Source organism: Saimiri boliviensis, chromosome 20, assembly GCF_048565385.1.
Source record: "Saimiri boliviensis isolate mSaiBol1 chromosome 20, mSaiBol1.pri, whole genome shotgun sequence".
NCBI classification, from domain to species: domain Eukaryota; kingdom Metazoa; phylum Chordata; class Mammalia; order Primates; family Cebidae; genus Saimiri; species Saimiri boliviensis.
The window spans coordinates 12,710,131-12,728,212 of NC_133468.1; the positions used below are offsets into that span (position 1 = coordinate 12,710,131).

General features: G+C 43.9%; 1 protein-coding gene across 4 annotated transcripts in view; it reads right to left on the reverse strand.

The window, feature by feature from the left end:
• Positions 1-18,082, reverse strand: part of KCNIP1 (potassium voltage-gated channel interacting protein 1) — a 334,879-nt gene that overhangs the window by 44,029 nt on the left and 272,768 nt on the right. Inside the window, exon 1 of one of the 4 annotated variants that reach the window (XM_074390396.1) lies at positions 2,653-5,968. The exons of the other annotated variants lie outside the window; for them this stretch is intronic. Within the exon in view, the coding sequence (XP_074246497.1) occupies positions 2,653-2,803 (151 nt within the window). The 5' untranslated portion in view covers positions 2,804-5,968. Of the gene's footprint in view, positions 1-2,652; positions 5,969-18,082 lie in introns of those variants that run through there. 4 annotated transcript variants of the gene reach the window in all.

Below are 18,082 nucleotides of genomic sequence, written 5' to 3' on the forward strand. Positions count from 1 at the left end.
AGTTGATCTAAGCCTTTACATCAGGCATCCCCAAACTTTTTACACAGGGGGCCAGTTCACTGTCCCTGAGACCATTGGAGGGCCGCCACATACTGTGCTCCTCTCACTGACCACCAATGAAAGAGGTGCCCCTTCCTGAAGTGCAGTGGGGGGCTGGATAAATGGCCTCAGGGGGCCACATGCGGCCCACGCGCCGTAGTTTGGGGTCACCTGCTTTACATTCACCAGCATTCCAGATCAATAGGTCTATCCATATTTGAACTTTTAAGTGCACGTATTTTATTTGATATCACATTGTGGCAAATGAAGAAACATTTCCAAAGACCTATGTATTATTTTCCTAAGACTGTCATAACAAATCACCACAAACTGGAGTCTGACATTGGAGTGATGCTGCCACAAGCCAAAGAACACGGGAACTACCAAAAATTGGAAGAGGCAAGGAGGAATCCTTCCCTAGAGACTTCAGACTCTTGGGGAGTTTGTCAAGAACTTGATTCCAAACTGCTACCCTCCTGAACTATGTGAGAATAAATGTCTGTTGTTTCAAGCACCCAGTTTGTATTAATTTGTTCTGGCAGTCCTCAGAAATTGATACAACTATCATTCTCATTTCTTTATTTTATAAATGAGGAAAGTGAAAGCTAGGAAGAAAAAAGAGACTTGTCCAACCTCACACAACTGACAAATGGCACAACCAGGATTGCAACCCAGCTCTTTTGACTCTCAGCCCAATATCTGTGTACTGTTCCAAAATTACCCCTAAAAAATTGGCCAGGGGTGCTGGCTCATGCCTGTAATCCCAGCACTTTGGGAGGCCTAGGCAGGCAGATTGCCTGAGCTCAGGAGTTCAAGACCACCCTGGGCAACATGGTGAAACCCTGTCTCTACTAACACACACACACACACACACACACACACACACACACACACACACTAGATGGGGGTGTGCACCTGTAATTCTAGCTACTTGGGAGGCTGAGGCAGGAGAATTACTTGAGCCCAGGAGGCGGAGGTTGCAATGAGCAGATATTATGCTGCTGCACTCCAGCTTGGGTGACAGTGAGATTCAGTCTCAAAAAGAAAAAAACAAATCCTAAGAAATAAAATAGGAATAAGATCAAGGACCCAAGAAAGACTACAGATGGGTTCTTTGGAGATGTTCCACTGATCTCCTTATAATGACTGCATCACATTGGTCCTGGTATATCTACTAGGAACTGGTATTCTCTCTTTAGTACTCAAATTGTGAACAGAGTCTCCCATATCAGATACACATTAAAAATGGCATTTTTGGACCATATGGTAAGAGCTCTAGCATAGAGCCTATGTGTGGTAAAGACTTAATGGCAGGCTACAGATCCCATCTGGAACTAGATTACTTGCTGAGGTACTTGGTGTACAGAACAGAGGGTGAAATTTTAGAGACAAATACCTCTACCTTGCTATTGCTACATTTTTGGAAATTTTATTTAACTTCTCTAAATCTGTTTCCTTCCTTATATAAAAGGAATAAGGATATTTAACTTCGGCATTATTTAAACTTTTTTCCTTAGAACATTATTTTGAGGATTATATTAACTCATGTATATAAAAGAACTTAGCACTGTACCTGGCACATGGTAGGTGATGAATAAATGCTAACCCCCTTCTCTTTATTCACCTAGAGTTTCTAGAAATAGTTCTCAACATATGTTCTCTACCTGTTACCTTAAATATCCTCATTGCTATAACATTAGATGAATAATTGATATCCTTTGTGGTAATAAAACCCAAATTGCAATCTTGAGAAGTTAAAGCAGGGGTAGGAAGATGGATACTTATGATACGGAAAGGAAGAGCAGGGGAATATTTCTACTGTATCATGAGCCTTATAAGAAAGTAGGAAGCTTGGCTAGGTGTGGTGGCTCATGCCTAATTTTATGTGACAAAAATCATCTAGACAAACTATGTTCTATTTGGAACAATATCTCATAAGGAGGAAAAATAAAACTGTTTGTTTCTTGAGCTACTTTAACATTGGAAACCAAACCACTTTCTAATCCTAAACAGTGGGGTCAACCTGGATTTATAACTACATTCTCACTAAGGAATGGCGCTGAAGTCAGAGCTGAGAAGGTGGCTTTGGAATAAGGGTTCTTATAAGGGCTGAGGAAAGAAACCGACATTTATTAAATGTATTCTAATTGTCAGACACTGTGATTAGCATTTTACAAAGGTTTTTACCTCCATATAATCTAAACTACTTCTTTTAAAAAGTTAATCAACATAATGGCTTTTAAAAGTCATTGGCTTCAACCAACAATATGCATAGTTACCAGAGACCTTCAGAGAGAATTGCGAAGTGTTGTGCTGGCCTCACCCACAGCTAATAATCCATCAAGACTCACATACTCGCAGGGCCCGGAGGAAGAGACCCTAACTCCCTGGCTCCCGCACTCCCCAGGCGCGCCGCATTTCAGCACGACGGACAGCGCAGCGTCGGGGCGCGCTGGGGGAGGCGGGGACCGATCTCACGCTGTGTTAGCCCGGCGTTTTCAAATCTCTCGGGTCTCCGCCCTCATTTCCGTGCATTTTCGAAACCAGTCTCACAGCAATCGAAGCCGGAAAAAAACATTCACAAACAACAGGGAAGCTCCAGGGTTCGCTTACCGTCTGACAAATCAATCAGCCCGAGGTAGTGCAAAAGTTTCAGGGAGGAGCACACGACCACCACTATTCCCAGAGTCTGGAGCCCTTCGGACTCGCCCTCCGCCCACATCCTCACGGCTCCCCGGCGCACCGGCCAGCGCCAGGCGGTCATTCAAAGCCGGAAAACCAGGCTTCCACGCCTCCCTTCCCGCTGTTCTCCTAAAATGCAGGGTTTATTTTCCACCAGCCTCCTTTCCTTTTTCTCCCTCCCTCCCTTTCTTCTACTCCTCCCCCTCCCTCCAGCTCTCTCCTCCTCCTAGCTGGTAATCTCTTTGTTTCATAGTAATATTTGCTTTTATTTCCTCTTTTCCCAAGGCAATTTCTCCAAAGGTTTAACCAATCGCTAAACTTCTGCTAGCAGAGTGTAACCATCACCCGTAGCATCTCGTGGCTTATTCTCTCGGCAGCTCAGAGAAAACGCGTGTCAGTGTAGACTATTTCAAAGACATACAGAAAGAGCCCTACTGCTTTAGATCACAGATAGATGGAAAGGTGAAAGATACTGTTTCATGGGGACAACAATTTGTCCTTACTTCCCCAGTGAAAACCCAGACAAGCTGATCTGGAACATAAGTGGTCCCTGCTTTGACACAGTGAACTGTCCCTGGAAACTGTACCACTAGGAAAGCTATGGTAAACTGGATTGCATCTACAGTTATATTTGTCTTTGGGAAGGGTTTACAATAGTATCAGAAATTGTTAGATGGGTAGTCAGGCTGGCTAAGGGATCACTGGGCAGAACTGAGTGAGTAAATCTTCTGGAAATAAAAGAAAGAATGAGGAAGCAAAGGAGGGATGCTGTTGCAATGTCCTAAACTTTTGGGCTCTGTGGGGAAACTGTCCCTTTTTTCGACACTGGATTGTCAGCAGTGAGCCGGGCTGGGAAAGGTGCTTGACATGGGGAGAAGGGAAGATGGCAGACTTAAAGTTACAGAGACCTGTCCTTGGGCAAGTACCTAGATCTCCATGAGGCCCAGTTTCCTCTTCTTAAATAAACTTACTTCGAATAAGAAAACCTGTGTAAAGTGTGGGAACAGAGCACGCACTTCACAAATGCTGGTGTCAGATTTTGAGAATACGCGATATTGGCAACACTGTGGAGCAAAGACACTCTCTGGAGTCACTGGTAGGAATGTAAATTAATCAATAAAAGTGTATATATCTTCTTATTCAAAAATTCCAGTTGTAAGGATACCTATATATGTGCACAAATATATATGTACAAGGATATTCATTGCAGCATTAGTTTATAAAAGACTGAAAGAACTTACATGTTTATCAGTGAGAAAGCTGGTTCCGTAAATTATAGTGCATACATAAAAGTAGTACCATGTAGGCTTTTAAAAATAATATGGCACAGCCATGTATCTTTTCCTGGAAAGATAGTAAAAATATACTATTAAATGAAAAAACAAAAAACAAAAAAACCTCTGTTGTTTAGTACCACTATTACCAATGTTAATATTAGCATTTTAATATTGGAAAGCAACACACACACACACACACTCACACACACACACACAGTCATATATATATATAAAATATTTCCAAAAGGATACACTAATAATTGAGAATTTTAGCTGCCTCTGGAGAGAACTGAGGAACTGGGTTCAGAGGGTGACTGTTGCTGAAATTTTCTCCCATGAATGTGTTAATGGATTTAAAACAACAATAACTACATGTCAATGCTGGTCTCGCCTCCCCTTTCTTCTTTGTGAAAAGGGAGACATATTCTATGTGTTGGATTGAGACTTGGGAAAATCTTGTCTTCCCTGCTCTTCATGTCTCCACTCTCACTGGTGTGTAGGCAGTGGTGTCCTGGGGTTCGCTCGCTGCGGCTCATGAAAGCTAATTGTTAAATTTTTAGGAAATCAGCAAGGCAGTTGTTAAACCTTTGTTAGCTTGAAATCAGCCATGATAGGAGTGTTGCCACCACAGAAATGAGCAAATGCTACAAATCCATGTTTCTTCACCCTTTCCACTGTCTCTGAATTACCAGGATGTCAGGTTACCATCCCAGATCTCATCTGCCCAGAAGGAAACCTGAGAAATTCACCTGACAAGAGTTGTTTCTGATTTTCTGTGTTTCCTCTCCTCTGGAGTCCTAGCAAGTGTAATAATTAGCCCACTGGGCTTAAAGGGATTTTAGGCATTCACATGTCCAGATATCCAGAACTAAATTAGAAGCAGGAAGACGTCCATGTTTCTGATAAGGCAATACTTTGTTCTCTTGGCTTCTCTTAGCTGTATCTTTTCTAGGTTTCTACTTATTCCTTCCCTTCTCTCTACTTCCTTTCCAACAACTCTCTGCCTTTATAAAACTTAGGCTGTTTCTGTTCTTCCTGCCTTTGTATTCTCCCTTGTTGCAATTTCATGCATAAGCTAGGCAGAAGCTCTCCTCTCAGCCATTTTCCTGGGCTCCCTTCCCAAATTTTCATCTATTGCCCTTTTGTACTGCACACAAAACATTCCCAGTGAGGTCCCACCAACAAGTAATACTGAGCATCTGTTAGATATAAGGCCAGGTGTCAGGAATTAGACTTAATCCCTTACAGCTTTCTGGTATTTCTGGGAAAGAATGATGCAAGAAGAGAGAGTAGAGGTTCCCACTTTCTGCTTTGCTGTTACTATGTAAAGACTTGAATTCTTCCAAGGATTTTGCCTTCACAGACAGCCCCCCTTCTGATTGTCTCCTAACCCTGAACTTTAGGAGCACCTGTATCTCAGGTGGGTCACCTCAGTGGCAACCAGAAAGACTCACCTACTATTTCATAGAAATGGTGAGGTGCTACTTCTTATCCCCAAGTAGATCAGAAGGAAATCCAGGTCTCATAGTAGTGGGTGTCTGAGTATCAACCCAAAGTCTACCTGCCTCCAAAGTCTGTGCTGTCCTCATATGTCCAAAGCTGAGCCTGTGATTTGGCATTTGTGAAAGGTACATGAATTGTTTGTTAGAAAACCTGCCTTCTTCTCACATCCCTGTTCCATCAGAGCCACAAGGTGTCTGCACAAATCTCTCTACATGTAACCAGCTTTGAAATCTTTATTGAAATTCCATCCTTCTTTTGATGAGAAATGTTTGCCCTAACTGGAGCACTCATGGAAGCTATTTCACAAATGCGTTTACTATTTCCATATAGAGTGTAAGGTGAATATGTTTGTATTGGAGATGTGAGCCTGCATAGATTCTGATATTTCTCTTACTAAATTTGTCCCCAATTACTATTTTTTTGGCCAAGAATTTTTCATTGTTGGCCCTTTTCAATTCTTTATCAATACTGGCAGGCGTTCCCGCCCCCCCCCCCACCCCCGCCGCCTCCCTCAGGTCCATTTGCCTTAAAGAAACAAAGGTTTGCTCATTTGTGAAAAGTTTTATCTGGGTGAGGATGGTATGTGTTGGTGGGGCGTGGGGTCGGGGGGATTAGCTGACTTCACGGACTAGATGCCTGACTTTTGTTATGTTCCGGACATCCTAAAAGGCTGGATTCCAACTGAGGTCCTTGCATCTTGACAAATGAATACTGGCCATGGTTGGCAAGGTTCCCCAGGAGTCTTGGAAACCAAGATGGTCGCATTCATAAATGCCAAGTTTTTGCCGAACAATTTTAGCTCTGGGTTTGAATTTTAGCTCGGCCAATTACTAGATGTGTGACCACTGTAATTCCACTGTAGCTTTTGGAGACAGTTTCCTTACCCGAGGACAATATTGACACCCACAGCATAGGGTTGTTACAATAACAAAATGAGATGATGCCATACACTGCTTAGCACAGTCCCTGACACCCCGTGAATGGCAGCTTGGCACAGAGGTGCAGAGCACAGCTTCTGGGTCAGATGCCTATACTACTGACTCTTTTTTTCTTTTTTCTTTTCTTTTCTTTTTCTTTTTCTTTTTTTCTTTTTTTTTTGAGATGATGTTTCACTGTGTCGCCCAAGCTGGAGTGCAGTGGCATGATCTTGGCTCACTGCAATCTCCGCCTCCCAGGTTCAAGCGATTCTCCTGCCTTGGACTATAGGCGCACGCTGCCACGTCCAGCGTATTTTTGTATTTTTAGTAGAGTTGGGTTTCACCATGTTGGCCAGGATGGTCTCGATCTCTTGGCCTTTTGATCTGCCTGCCTCAGCCTCCAAAAGTGCTGGGATTACTGGTGTGAGCCACTGTGCCTGGTCTATGTTGACTCTTCACTCTGCCTGCTGCCTAGCTCTGTGACTATGGTGAGTTACTTAACTTTTCTGTGCCTAAGTTTTCTCACCTGTAAAACAGAGGTATTCATAGTATATACTTCATAGAGTTGTTGTGAGATTAAGATGAGTTAGTAATTATGCATAGAAAGAATAATGATGTTAGCATAATTATCACTATTACTATTAACCATAAGCTTGAGGCGATAATGATCAGCTGGGCCCCATGGACAAGTCATGTATTGAGTATCCATAGTCTGGAGATTTGGATCTGGGGAGAGCAAAGAGTGTTATTCCGGGTAGGGGAGTCAGACTTCCTCTAGTAATTGCCGGGTGCATGAACTTCAATTCTCCAGCCACAAATCTTTCTTCCAGGCAAATGTTTTCAGCTGAGTACGATTTGTTTTTGCTTAAACTTCACCTGAGTATTTGCCTCCAGCAGTCACAAAATCAAATGCAATTTTAGCTAGCTAGCTACTTCTGCGGCTCTCAGCTTGCTTGTTGCTGTGTAACCTGATTAAATTAGTAAATGGAGGGGCCCTGTGGTGCAATGTCCCACAGGATCAGAGCAGTTCACTTAGTTACCTGAAAACACGTAGTATGCAGGCGACATCCATGTGCCCTTGACTCAACAGGGCTTGCTGCTGCCATGGGGGCTTTCTGAGTGGTTCTCCTGGTTAGATACTGTCTAAAATTCATTTGGACAAACTAATTTGTTAGGAGTCTTATTTTCCAGAATGTTCTGCTGCAGTTCGTATTAAAATAGTGCCAATAATTGCACTTGAAGTTTTCTTTCCTTTAAAAGGTGCGAAAGAAATGAAAGAACTCCTCAGAGCACCATCTCGGAGCTCCTGATTCTATCAGAAAGCAATTATTTAACTGCAAGATGGTTATGGTTCAGAGAGAGAATCATTCCCTTTCCTATCACTGACCAAAGTGGGAAAATTATTCATCTGTTCTTTATCTTAGCTTTTATCTTGGTGCCCTTTTGTGGGGACAGGATGGGTTTGTTTAAATTAGTTTTGAAATAACAATTGCACAATAACAATATCTCCCTTCCTCCCTCCCTCCCACCTGTAATCCCTTCCTTCCCTCCTTCCTTCCTTTCTTCCTTCCTCCCTCCCTCCCTCCCCACTCTCTACCCCCTGCCTCCCTCCCTTCCCTCACTCCCTTTTTCCTTCCTTTCTTCCCTATCTTCCTTCCTCTCCCCTCTCTCCCCGTCCCACCTCCCTTCCTCCCTCCCTCCCCCCTCTCCTTTTGTCCTCCCTCCCTCCCTCCTTCCCTCCTTCCTTCCTTTCTTCCTCCCTCCCTCCCTCCTTTCCTCCTTCCATCTCCCTCCCTCCTTGCCTCTCTCTTTTCTTAGGTATTCACAGTCCATCCAAGCTCTTGCAGCTGCTGGACACTGTGGATAGATAAAGAGAAAAGCCTTAACTATTACGAAGTTCACAAGATCTAAAATATTCTTTAGGATTTTTAATTTGCAAAGTTCTGTTTAACCTTTTACATCTCTTTGCATGTTACAGTTTCTCAATAAATATTTATTGAAAAGATACCATGCCACTGTCCATAATCAACTTTTGAGTTAGGATACAGCATTATTTCTGTTTTACAGAAAAGAAAATCTGGGCAAAGAGAGTAAAACTAAATGTCACTAGGATTTTCCACGGAGCAGGCACTGTGCTGGACTCTGTACAGTTTTCTCCTTTATCTTAATTATTACAACCACAAATGACATTTTTACTGGTGTCAACTTACAGAGCAATTTTGTCTATTTTTATTTTTAAATATATATTTTTGAGACGGAGTCTCATTCTGTTGCCCAGGCTGGAGTTCAGTGGTGCAATCATGGCTCACTGCAGTCTCAGCCCCCTGGGCTCAAGTGATTACCCCATCTCAGCCTCCCAAGTAACTGGAACTACAGGCGCATGCACCAAGCCCAGCTAATTAAAAAAAATTCTAGACATAGGGGTCTCACTATATTGCCTAGGCTGGTCTAGAACTCCTGGGCTCAAGCGATCCTCCTGCCTTGGCTTCTGAAGTATTGGGATTATAGGTGGGAGTCACTGTACCCAGCCCAGAGCAATTTTAGACAGATGCTGCAAGGTTAAAAAAAACAAAAACCAAAAAAAACACAAAAACCCTCAGTATATCTAGCTATAGGGCCTTCTTTCAGAATCCATCATTGAAAAGGGGTGTCATTCTTTAAGCAGCATCTTGTAGAATTCGGTAGGGCTGGTTGTCCACTCTCAGGGTCTCTGTTTCTCAGGAGTTAATTCTCAAAGTCGGGTCTACTTATTTGATTTTATTATCAGCTCCACGGAGACTAGGGAGGAAGGAGGGAAGAAAACTGGAGAGAAGCTTCCTGGTTTTCCCCTGGAATTTTAGAAAACCCTCAGAACAATCATTCCAGGCATTCTAGGAGATCAACTTTGGGAGGATCTTGAACCCTGCTTCCAGGATTCCATGCCCTTTGGGATGAATTTCAGAACTCATTCTCCCAAACTTTCAGTCTGCAGGACCCATTCTTCATTCTCCATCTCACCAACATCTCCCTCCCCTACTAGGGTTCCAAGCTGACAGGTAGAGATGTAGGTCTCTCTGCTTAAAACAGGCTGCAGGCTGGAGAATGGGAGTCAGTGCCTCCTTGCAGCGGGGAATAATGAGCACATTCCCTAAGGACTGCATCATGTTCCTGTGGATTGTCAGCACCAGACATTTGTTGCTTTGAACAAAACATAACTGCTGTCAAAGGAAAGCCATTTATAAATAAAGCCAATGAGTACTGATTTTGGATATCCGTTGACATGTTTCCATTTTTACCTCTTTTGTCTTGAAGGGATCAGAATTTCAACAGGAATTCCAATTCGATACGCACATTTATAATCAAACCTGTGGATTTAAGTTAATTATTAAATATTCTCCTTCCTTCCTCCTTCCCTGTCTTCCTTCCTTCCCTCCCTTCCTTCCTTCTTTCCTTCCTTCCTTCCCTCCCTTCCTTCCTTCCTCATTGCTTTCTTCATGGGAATACATTGCCAGGTATGCTGCTAAATATCCTAAAATGCATGGAAAAGCCCTGATTACAATGAAATATCTGTCCCAAGATGTCAGTAGTGCAGAGGTGGAGACAACCTGCTTTAGTGTATATTCCCAGGAATAGAACTGCTGTGTCACATGATCTATGCACCTTTCACTAAGTATTGCCAAATGGTTTCCCAAAGTTGTTTTACTAATTTACTCCCCAACTACTCGCATGTATAAGAGCTCTCACTCACCCCACACTGCCATTTTACAGATTAAAAACCTGAGGCTTTGAAGAGTGTGGAGTAACTTGAACAAGGGGATAGAGTGACAAAGGCATTAATAAAGTTTTGAGAGTGATATAGATGTTATGTTTTCGCTTGAAGACACAGCCAAGGAAGATACATTCAGTCCTTCCAGTCGGGTGCAGTGGTTCACACCTGTAATCCCAACACTTTGGGAGGCCAAGGTGGGCGGATCATGAGGTCAGGAGATCAAGACCATCCTGGCTAATGCAGTGAAACACCATCTCCACTAAAAATATAAAAAATTAGCCAGGAGTGGTGCCATGTGCCTGTAGTCTCAGCTACTCAGGAGTCTGAGGCAGGAGAAACACTTGAACCCGGGCAGGCCTCTGCCTCCCTCCGTAGCCTCATCTCTCATAGTCCCATATCCTCATCCAGGGCTCAGTCTTCGAAGTGACTTACATTTTATTTCTACTGCTAGGTTGCAGTTAGCCAAGATCACGCCACTGCACTCCAGCCTGGCAACAGAGTGAGACTGTGTCTCAAAAAAACAAACAAACAAACAAAAATTCAGTCCTTCCAGAGATAGTTACAAAGTTTTAATTGCATATCAGAAACTATACACATGTCTTCTCAAATCTTCCCCCAGCTGTACAAGATGGTATCAGAGGCTAGCAGAGCCCACTGAATAGCATGGGCTTTGAAGGCAGCTAGAACAGATATTAGGTCCCAGAGTCATTCTTCACTAGCCCTGTGCCTCAGGAAAGTTACTTCGACTCGCTAAGCTTCAAGTTTCCTCATGTGTGAAATAGGAACCATGGTAGACCTACGTCACTGCATCGTCGTGATGGAGATAACACAATAGGCCACTCATAAATAATAGCTATCGAGGTCTTCATCATCACCACTCTCACTTAACAGATCAGGAATAGAGCCTCAGAGTTTAAGCTGCAAAAGGTCATAGCTAGTAAGTGGTAGAACTGGAATTTGAACTTGGGTTTGTCTGACTCCGAAGTTCGTCTCACTGTAACTGTGTCACGTTGTTTTCCCAAGAGGAGAGGACTCCTGGCCCCATCCCACCAGTTTAGACTAATCGGGGTCTGGTGAGGACAGCCCATATGAATTACTAAAACTCAGAATTCATCAAACACTTTTAAATAACACATTTTCATGGTATCATGAATATTTACTAACTCAACTAAGTAAAACAAATGCTGTCAAGATATCAGTTGCCTGGGGTCCTGCTATAATAGATAGTTAGGGATGATCTGTAATTAGAATGTGGACTGCATGAAAATGGTGATTCTACAGATTCTGAAAACATCCTCTTCTCTTACAAATTATAAATATCTCCTTTACCATATTATTGCTATTCGTCTGCTTCACCCTTGAAGACAAACCAGCTAAAACCTATTGCCTAGGCAAAGATCACAGATTTTGAATTAGTGGTGTCGGAATGAACAATGCCTGCCTTCCTACTCCCCGTTTGCAATCAAATCCTCCAATTTATCCTCCATTTCCTGCCCCCCTCCCTCCTGGGAAGACATTTGTCTTCAGAGGCTGGCAATGAGGTATTTGCCATTAGACACACTATGACATATTTTAAATGTGCTCCAAGGAGCTGAGGCTAAATTACACTGGTGAGTTATTAAAAACAGCTCTCAATGCTATTATTATTTATTGCATTTGCAACTCTCAGCAGCAGCTGATTACACTGCTTAATCTTATATTTTTTTTAAAATTTCCCACCCTGAAATTAATTCTCCCCACAATGGATAAGCAAGGACAGCCACACTGAGCATCCTTTGGAAGAGTGTGGATTCTGGGAAGGAATATGATGGACAGCCCTGGGGCAGAGCCTCTGTTTCTCTAGGGGAGGAAGTCCTTCACTTGAAATATGGACATCTCTTTTCTGAACCTCTTCCAGAGGGAGTTCTCCAAGTCACAGGCCTCACCGCGCTGTCCCTTCCATGCTGTCTCTGCAGCTGCCATATGCTGCTGTCATTGAAAGGCCTCTGTGATCCGGCCCCTGCCTCCCTCCCTAGTCTCATCTCTAATAGCCCCATGTCCTCATTCAGGACTCAGTCCTTAAGTGACTTGCATTTCATTTCCAGTGCCACGCTCTGCCCTCTGAGCCTTCGCATACGCTGGTCCTTTCACCTGAAATTCTGCCTCCACCCTTATTTTCTTCCCAATACCTTTCCTTCCAGAAGCAGCTTAGGGAATACCTCCTTAGTGAAGCCTCCAGTGAGGAACAGAAGGGTTTTTTCTCCGCATTCACAAAGCTGCACACCTCCACCTATTGCAGCACTTGGCATACTGTATTGTTACTGTGTATTTGTGTCTCTTTTTTTGTTACATTGTGAACTGCTTCAGAGCAACTGCCATTTACTGTCTAAGCTTTACTGTTTAAGCCTCAGCATAGGCCCAGCACAAAGAAAGTGCTTTGAGAACTAAGAGATAAAAAAATAGAAGCAGTGTAGTAGCGCAGAAAGAGCCAAAGCTCTTGAATGAGGCATTTACTCATTCACTCATTCATTTATTCAACAAATATTTATTAAGCATCTATTATGAGCCAGGCACTGTGCTAAGCACTAGGGATGCAATGATTAAAAATCAATGGCTGTAATACTAATGGCATAATGAGGAGACAGACATAACTCAAATAATAGCATACATATACCATATAAGTCATGGTAAGTGCCATAAAGGGAAAATACACAGGGCCGTGACTGCAGAAAGATAGAACCCAACCCAGGCTGGAGTTTGTATAGGGAGTTTCATCAGGGCTTCCCTCCTTGAAGAAGTCATGCTTCAGTTAAGAGCTGAAGGAGAAATAGGCATTAACTAGATGGTAGGTGGGGTGAGAACATTTAAAGCAAAAGAGGCAGACAGTGTACAGGTTATTGGGGCAGTGGGAGCCTAAGTGCTGAAGAGGTGTCAAGGAATGAACAATACTAGGGCTCAGGGAACAGACAAGAGTGGAGATGGTAGGGGACACATCAAGTTGGGAGACACCCGGGGGCCAGGCCATGCAGAATATTGTAGAATGTGTTAAGGATTTGTCTAGCCTGGGCACAATGGGTTTTAAGCAAAGGAACAACACCTTGACTATGCATGTATGTGTGTTTTAAAGCATCTGCAATGCAGAGAACAGAAGGGCGACAAGGTACACAGAGATTGTGGGGTATCAACTTACAGATCGCCTCAGAAGACACAGTGACAAGGCAGTGTTAATGCCTAAAGGACCACAGGGAAGCAGGGAGACTTCCAGAGGTCCTTAGGGAGACACCTGGACCATGTGTCAGGTTCACAGGCCTGCTCCAGATGTCCTCTTCCTTTCTTTTTAGTTTTTAATTTTTAAGACAGAGTGTCATTCTGTCACTTAGGCTGGAGTGCAATGTCACAATCTCAGCTCACTGCAACCTCCGCCTCCCAGGCTCAAGTGATTTTCCTGCCTCAGCTTCTTGAATAGCTGGATTACAGGCATGCACAACCACACCTGGCTAATTTTTTGTATTTTAGTAGAGACAGGGTTTCACCATCTTGCCCAGGGTGGTCTAGAACTCCCGAGTTTAGGCGATCAGCCCACCTCGGCCTCCCAAAGTGCTGGGATTACAGGCATGAGCCATCATGCCCTGCCTAGGATGTTCTCTTTCACAGCAGAAGCTCCTGCTGAGGGAGGCTCAGCCTTACCTGGGTTAACCGCATTGGTGTGGGGAGAAGGGGCTCTGCTTTAGAGCAAGGCTCCCAGAGAACCTGAGCTCAAGCTTACTCTATAATTTATAGTTTATGCCTCTAGGGTAGTGAGGTCAGAGAACTGAACCCTTACCTGTAAATTCTTGCCCTCATTTCTAAGTTCTTGGAAGGGTTAAGTTAGCCATCCTAGACTTAATTTGCTACCTTGGGAAGAGTCAGAGCATGGAAGGTTATCTGCTTCATTCTTCCATTTTATCCAACAATACATTCATCCATCTCTCCCTCCATCCATCTGTCCATCCATCCATCTATTCATCCATCCATCCATGCACCCATCCAACGGTACCCCAATATTTACTGAGAAAATACTTAGGGACAGTCTAGAACCTGGCCTTTTGATCCTGAATATAGTGTGTATTCTGCGCTGGTCCACGCCTGTCCAAGTTGACTTAGTGTTTGTTAGCTATAGGTTAGGAATGAAGTCTGGCTCAGACACTGTCAAAGTTCATTCTTTCAGTTCTCTGGTTGCTGAATTGGAGCCCCAAGCAAACCCTGCATTCTTCCGTCCTGATTTAATTGGTTCATTATTTTAAACTTTTGTAGATAAGGGAATAAAAAAGTCAGTGGAATATTGTATTCGTCACATTCAAATTAATATGCTTCATTACCACGAAGACAAACAGTATGGTTGTAATATTTTCTCAAAACTTTTAATTGAACAGAGGATGGGAGGGGGAAAAGCGAAAATGGAAACCACCAAGCTCAGATGTTTTTCACTTTCTCAAAATGTGCGCTGTTTGTGATCCACTCATCTCATTAGTGTTAATTATGAACTAAAATAAAATGGCATTTAACACTGTGCTGAGACTTTAATTAAAGCCAAATCTTCACACCCAGGAACTCTTCTAAGTCCAAGATAGTTATTTAAAAATGGTATAACCTTCTGCTGAACCAGCGGTATCCACACACTCACTCCATCCCCTGCTGCTGGAAGCCCACTACTTCCATCCGCCATTCATCCATCCATCCCTTCAACAAATTAATTTAAGGTAGTTCTGGGGGAAGAAAATGAATATTTCTTAAATACCACTCTATTGCTTTAAATACATTCTATGTAGCCTAATGTAGCACTAAGGACACAGGAACATTCAAGTAAGGGCAGTGAGTAGTATTGTATGCATTATCTCGTTTAATCTTCAAAAGAGTCTCATGAAGTGAGGACAGATTATTATATTTATTTTACAAGAGGCAAAACTGAGGTCTAGAGAGATTTGATAACTTGCCTGAAATCATATTGATGGCATGTTTTCCTGTTTCACACTGCTAAACTAGAAAGACGAATCTGGATTATCTAAACGCATTCATTCATTTGTTCATTCATTCAATAAACAGAGATCGCCCACTATGTGTCAGATCTATGCTAGGGTCTAGAGAGACCCCAGCCCCTTTATTCACACATTCAGTGGGGCAGGCAGACAACTGGTAGAGATGACAAGACTGTGTGATGGGTACTGGGAAAGAGAAGCAGGAGGGCTGTGGGACTAGGATGCAGGGACATCCAGCCCAGTCTGGGAATCCAAGAAGGGTTCCCCAAGAAGGGAAGACTAGTGAGACAATTTTATCCATAATTCTTACAGAAGGACACACTCAGAGAGTGGCCTAGTGATTCTTTCAGAGATGTGACAACCCCAAAACCAGCTTCCCAGAAGCAAGCACGGTTCAGGGCCCGTCCAGCCAGACTGCAGGTAGCCTGCACCTGGGAACCACCTCCAGGAGGCTTGCTAATGACTGAGCCCAGTCATCTGGGCTGCCTGGTGTCAGGCTCTGTGGATAATACTGAAACATGAGTGTCCTGAACAGATTAGGCACTAGTAAGGAGTGGCACGCCTCTCCTCCCCATGGTTTCCCAACTCTGTCTGGTTTCTGGGTTCTGGAACCTCAGCCATGCATGCCGGCTGCATTAGCCTCCTCCCCTGTATGCCAGTCTCTTGATTTGAAGGAAAAGTAAACACAAGAGAGCAATTACTGATCTGGTCAAGAATTCAGAGATTTCCAGGGCTGACATGGGGCTAGGACAACCAACCTGCTCATCTACAGGGGAGGAGGCTGTGGCCCATGCCAGGCAAGCCACCTGTCCCATGTCATACAGCAGTACCAGCTCTTGGACCCAGGAATCCTGACTCCAGTCTGGTGGTATTTCCTTTGTCCTAGCAGGGACCAATGGAGAAGTTTTTGGGAGAGGTCAGAATGCTGAAGAAAATGATTCTTGCCCGTAGATTAGCTTGTTTGCCCAACTTCGCCTCCCCTCCTTCCCTCCTCCCCCACCCCTCCGGCCAGGAGCCTGGCTGCACAGCTCCTCTTTCTGTTTGTGACTTGCCCATCAGCTCAATACTTAAGTCCTTAGAGAGTTCTCTTTTCAGGCTTCACCTTCAGGGAAAAGGGACGTAGTTTCAAGGAAAGGCACATATTGCATTTTGGCAACCCCTCATCTATTACCTGTGATTTCCTTTAGGGATAAAAACCTGTGAATCAAAGTGGTCAGTGTGATCCTTGGATAATTACTCAGTCACTGTGATTGTTTGGGGGTAGACATATGAGCCCATCAGAGCCAATGAGATTCTATGAAATGTTGAAGTTCAGTTACATGAGCCAATAAACTCCCTTTTGTTTAAGTGATTCTGGGTTGGCTTTCCTGTTACTTGCAGCCAAAGAGTCCTGAATCATGAAGTAATAAAAATAGTAACTCGTGTAATACTAATTGGCTGCTTACCCTGTGCTAGGTACTGCGTCAAGTTCTTCCATTTGTGAACTTATTTGGTGTTCCCAGCAACCTGATGAGATAATCAATATTGTCACTAGGCTCATTGTGCCTAGTGAACTTTAAATAATTCAGGCTGCTGCCCAGCAGGCAAGTGATGGAGCTGGGCTTTGAACATAAGCAGCCTGGCTCTATAGCCTATGTTCTAGGCTACAATGCAACACTGCCCTTTCCAGCTAGAGCAACAGGAACCTTCTCTTCCATTTGCTGGTCTTGTGGAGACACAGTTCCCAACTCAGTCAAATTCTCGAGAAGGATGTGATGAATTTCATGCGGTCTCCACGGAGAAGACAGCTTGCTTGTGCAAATTCACCCCTTCCAGGGGCCTGCCTACCACACTAAGCCTGAACTTCTATCATTAGATATGTGTTTATTCAGATTATTAATAGCAATTATGGTTATAATAATGGCAGTTTTAAAATTTTAAGATACCTCTTTCTTACCATGCCTTTCTTTGAGAACTTTATGTACATAATCTCATTTACTTCATAGAGAAGAGGAAAATGAAATCAACTGTCATTTTGGAGGTCACAGAACAATGACGTATTCACTTCTTCAGAGTCTGCCGGAGGACACACCCTGGCTCCTGGCCTCTTGGGCCTTCCTCTTGGAGGAAGAAGTGGGCAGGGGCTCAGTGAGCAGACCACCTGAGGATGGCCAAATGGAATCACTGCTCCAACCACAGATGGTAGGGAAGGGAGGTAAACCAGGCCTTATGATATCCCTTGGTCCGGCAGAGATCATGAGTGAAAGCACAGACTTCTCAAGAGCCGGCAACTAGCAAAAAGGCCAGATGAAAGTATCCTGAAATGTTAACGCTGGATTTCTTTTCTGCTTGGGTTATTTGGGATCCTGATTTTCATTCTTGTTCTTTCATATCTTTGCTAAATTTTCTGCAATGAGCTGACTTACTTTTATAACTATAAAGAAAGCAAAACAAAACAAAATGACAGACTATTATGAAAATTATAATAGGAACCAGTAATAAAAGGAAACAGGTTTTCTTGGAGGCTCTTTGGAGCACCTCCAGGGCTAAGGCAGGAGATGCTCAAATCAAGCCTAAGCATCTTGTGGTGCCAGACAGTAAATAAGTGCACACACCCACACACACCCACACACACACCCACACACACACCCACACACACCCCTCCCCCCACACCCACACCTCCCTCCACACCCACACACATACCCACACCCACACCTCCCCCCACACCCACACCCACACCCACACCCACCCACACCCCCACCCCACCCCCACCCCCACACCCACCCACACCCACACCCCCACACCCACACCCCCACACCCACCCACCTACCCATGCCCACACCCACACCCACCCACACCCACACCCACCCACACCTCCCCCCACACCCACACCCACCCACACCTCCCCCCACACCCACACCTCCCCCCACACCCACACCCACA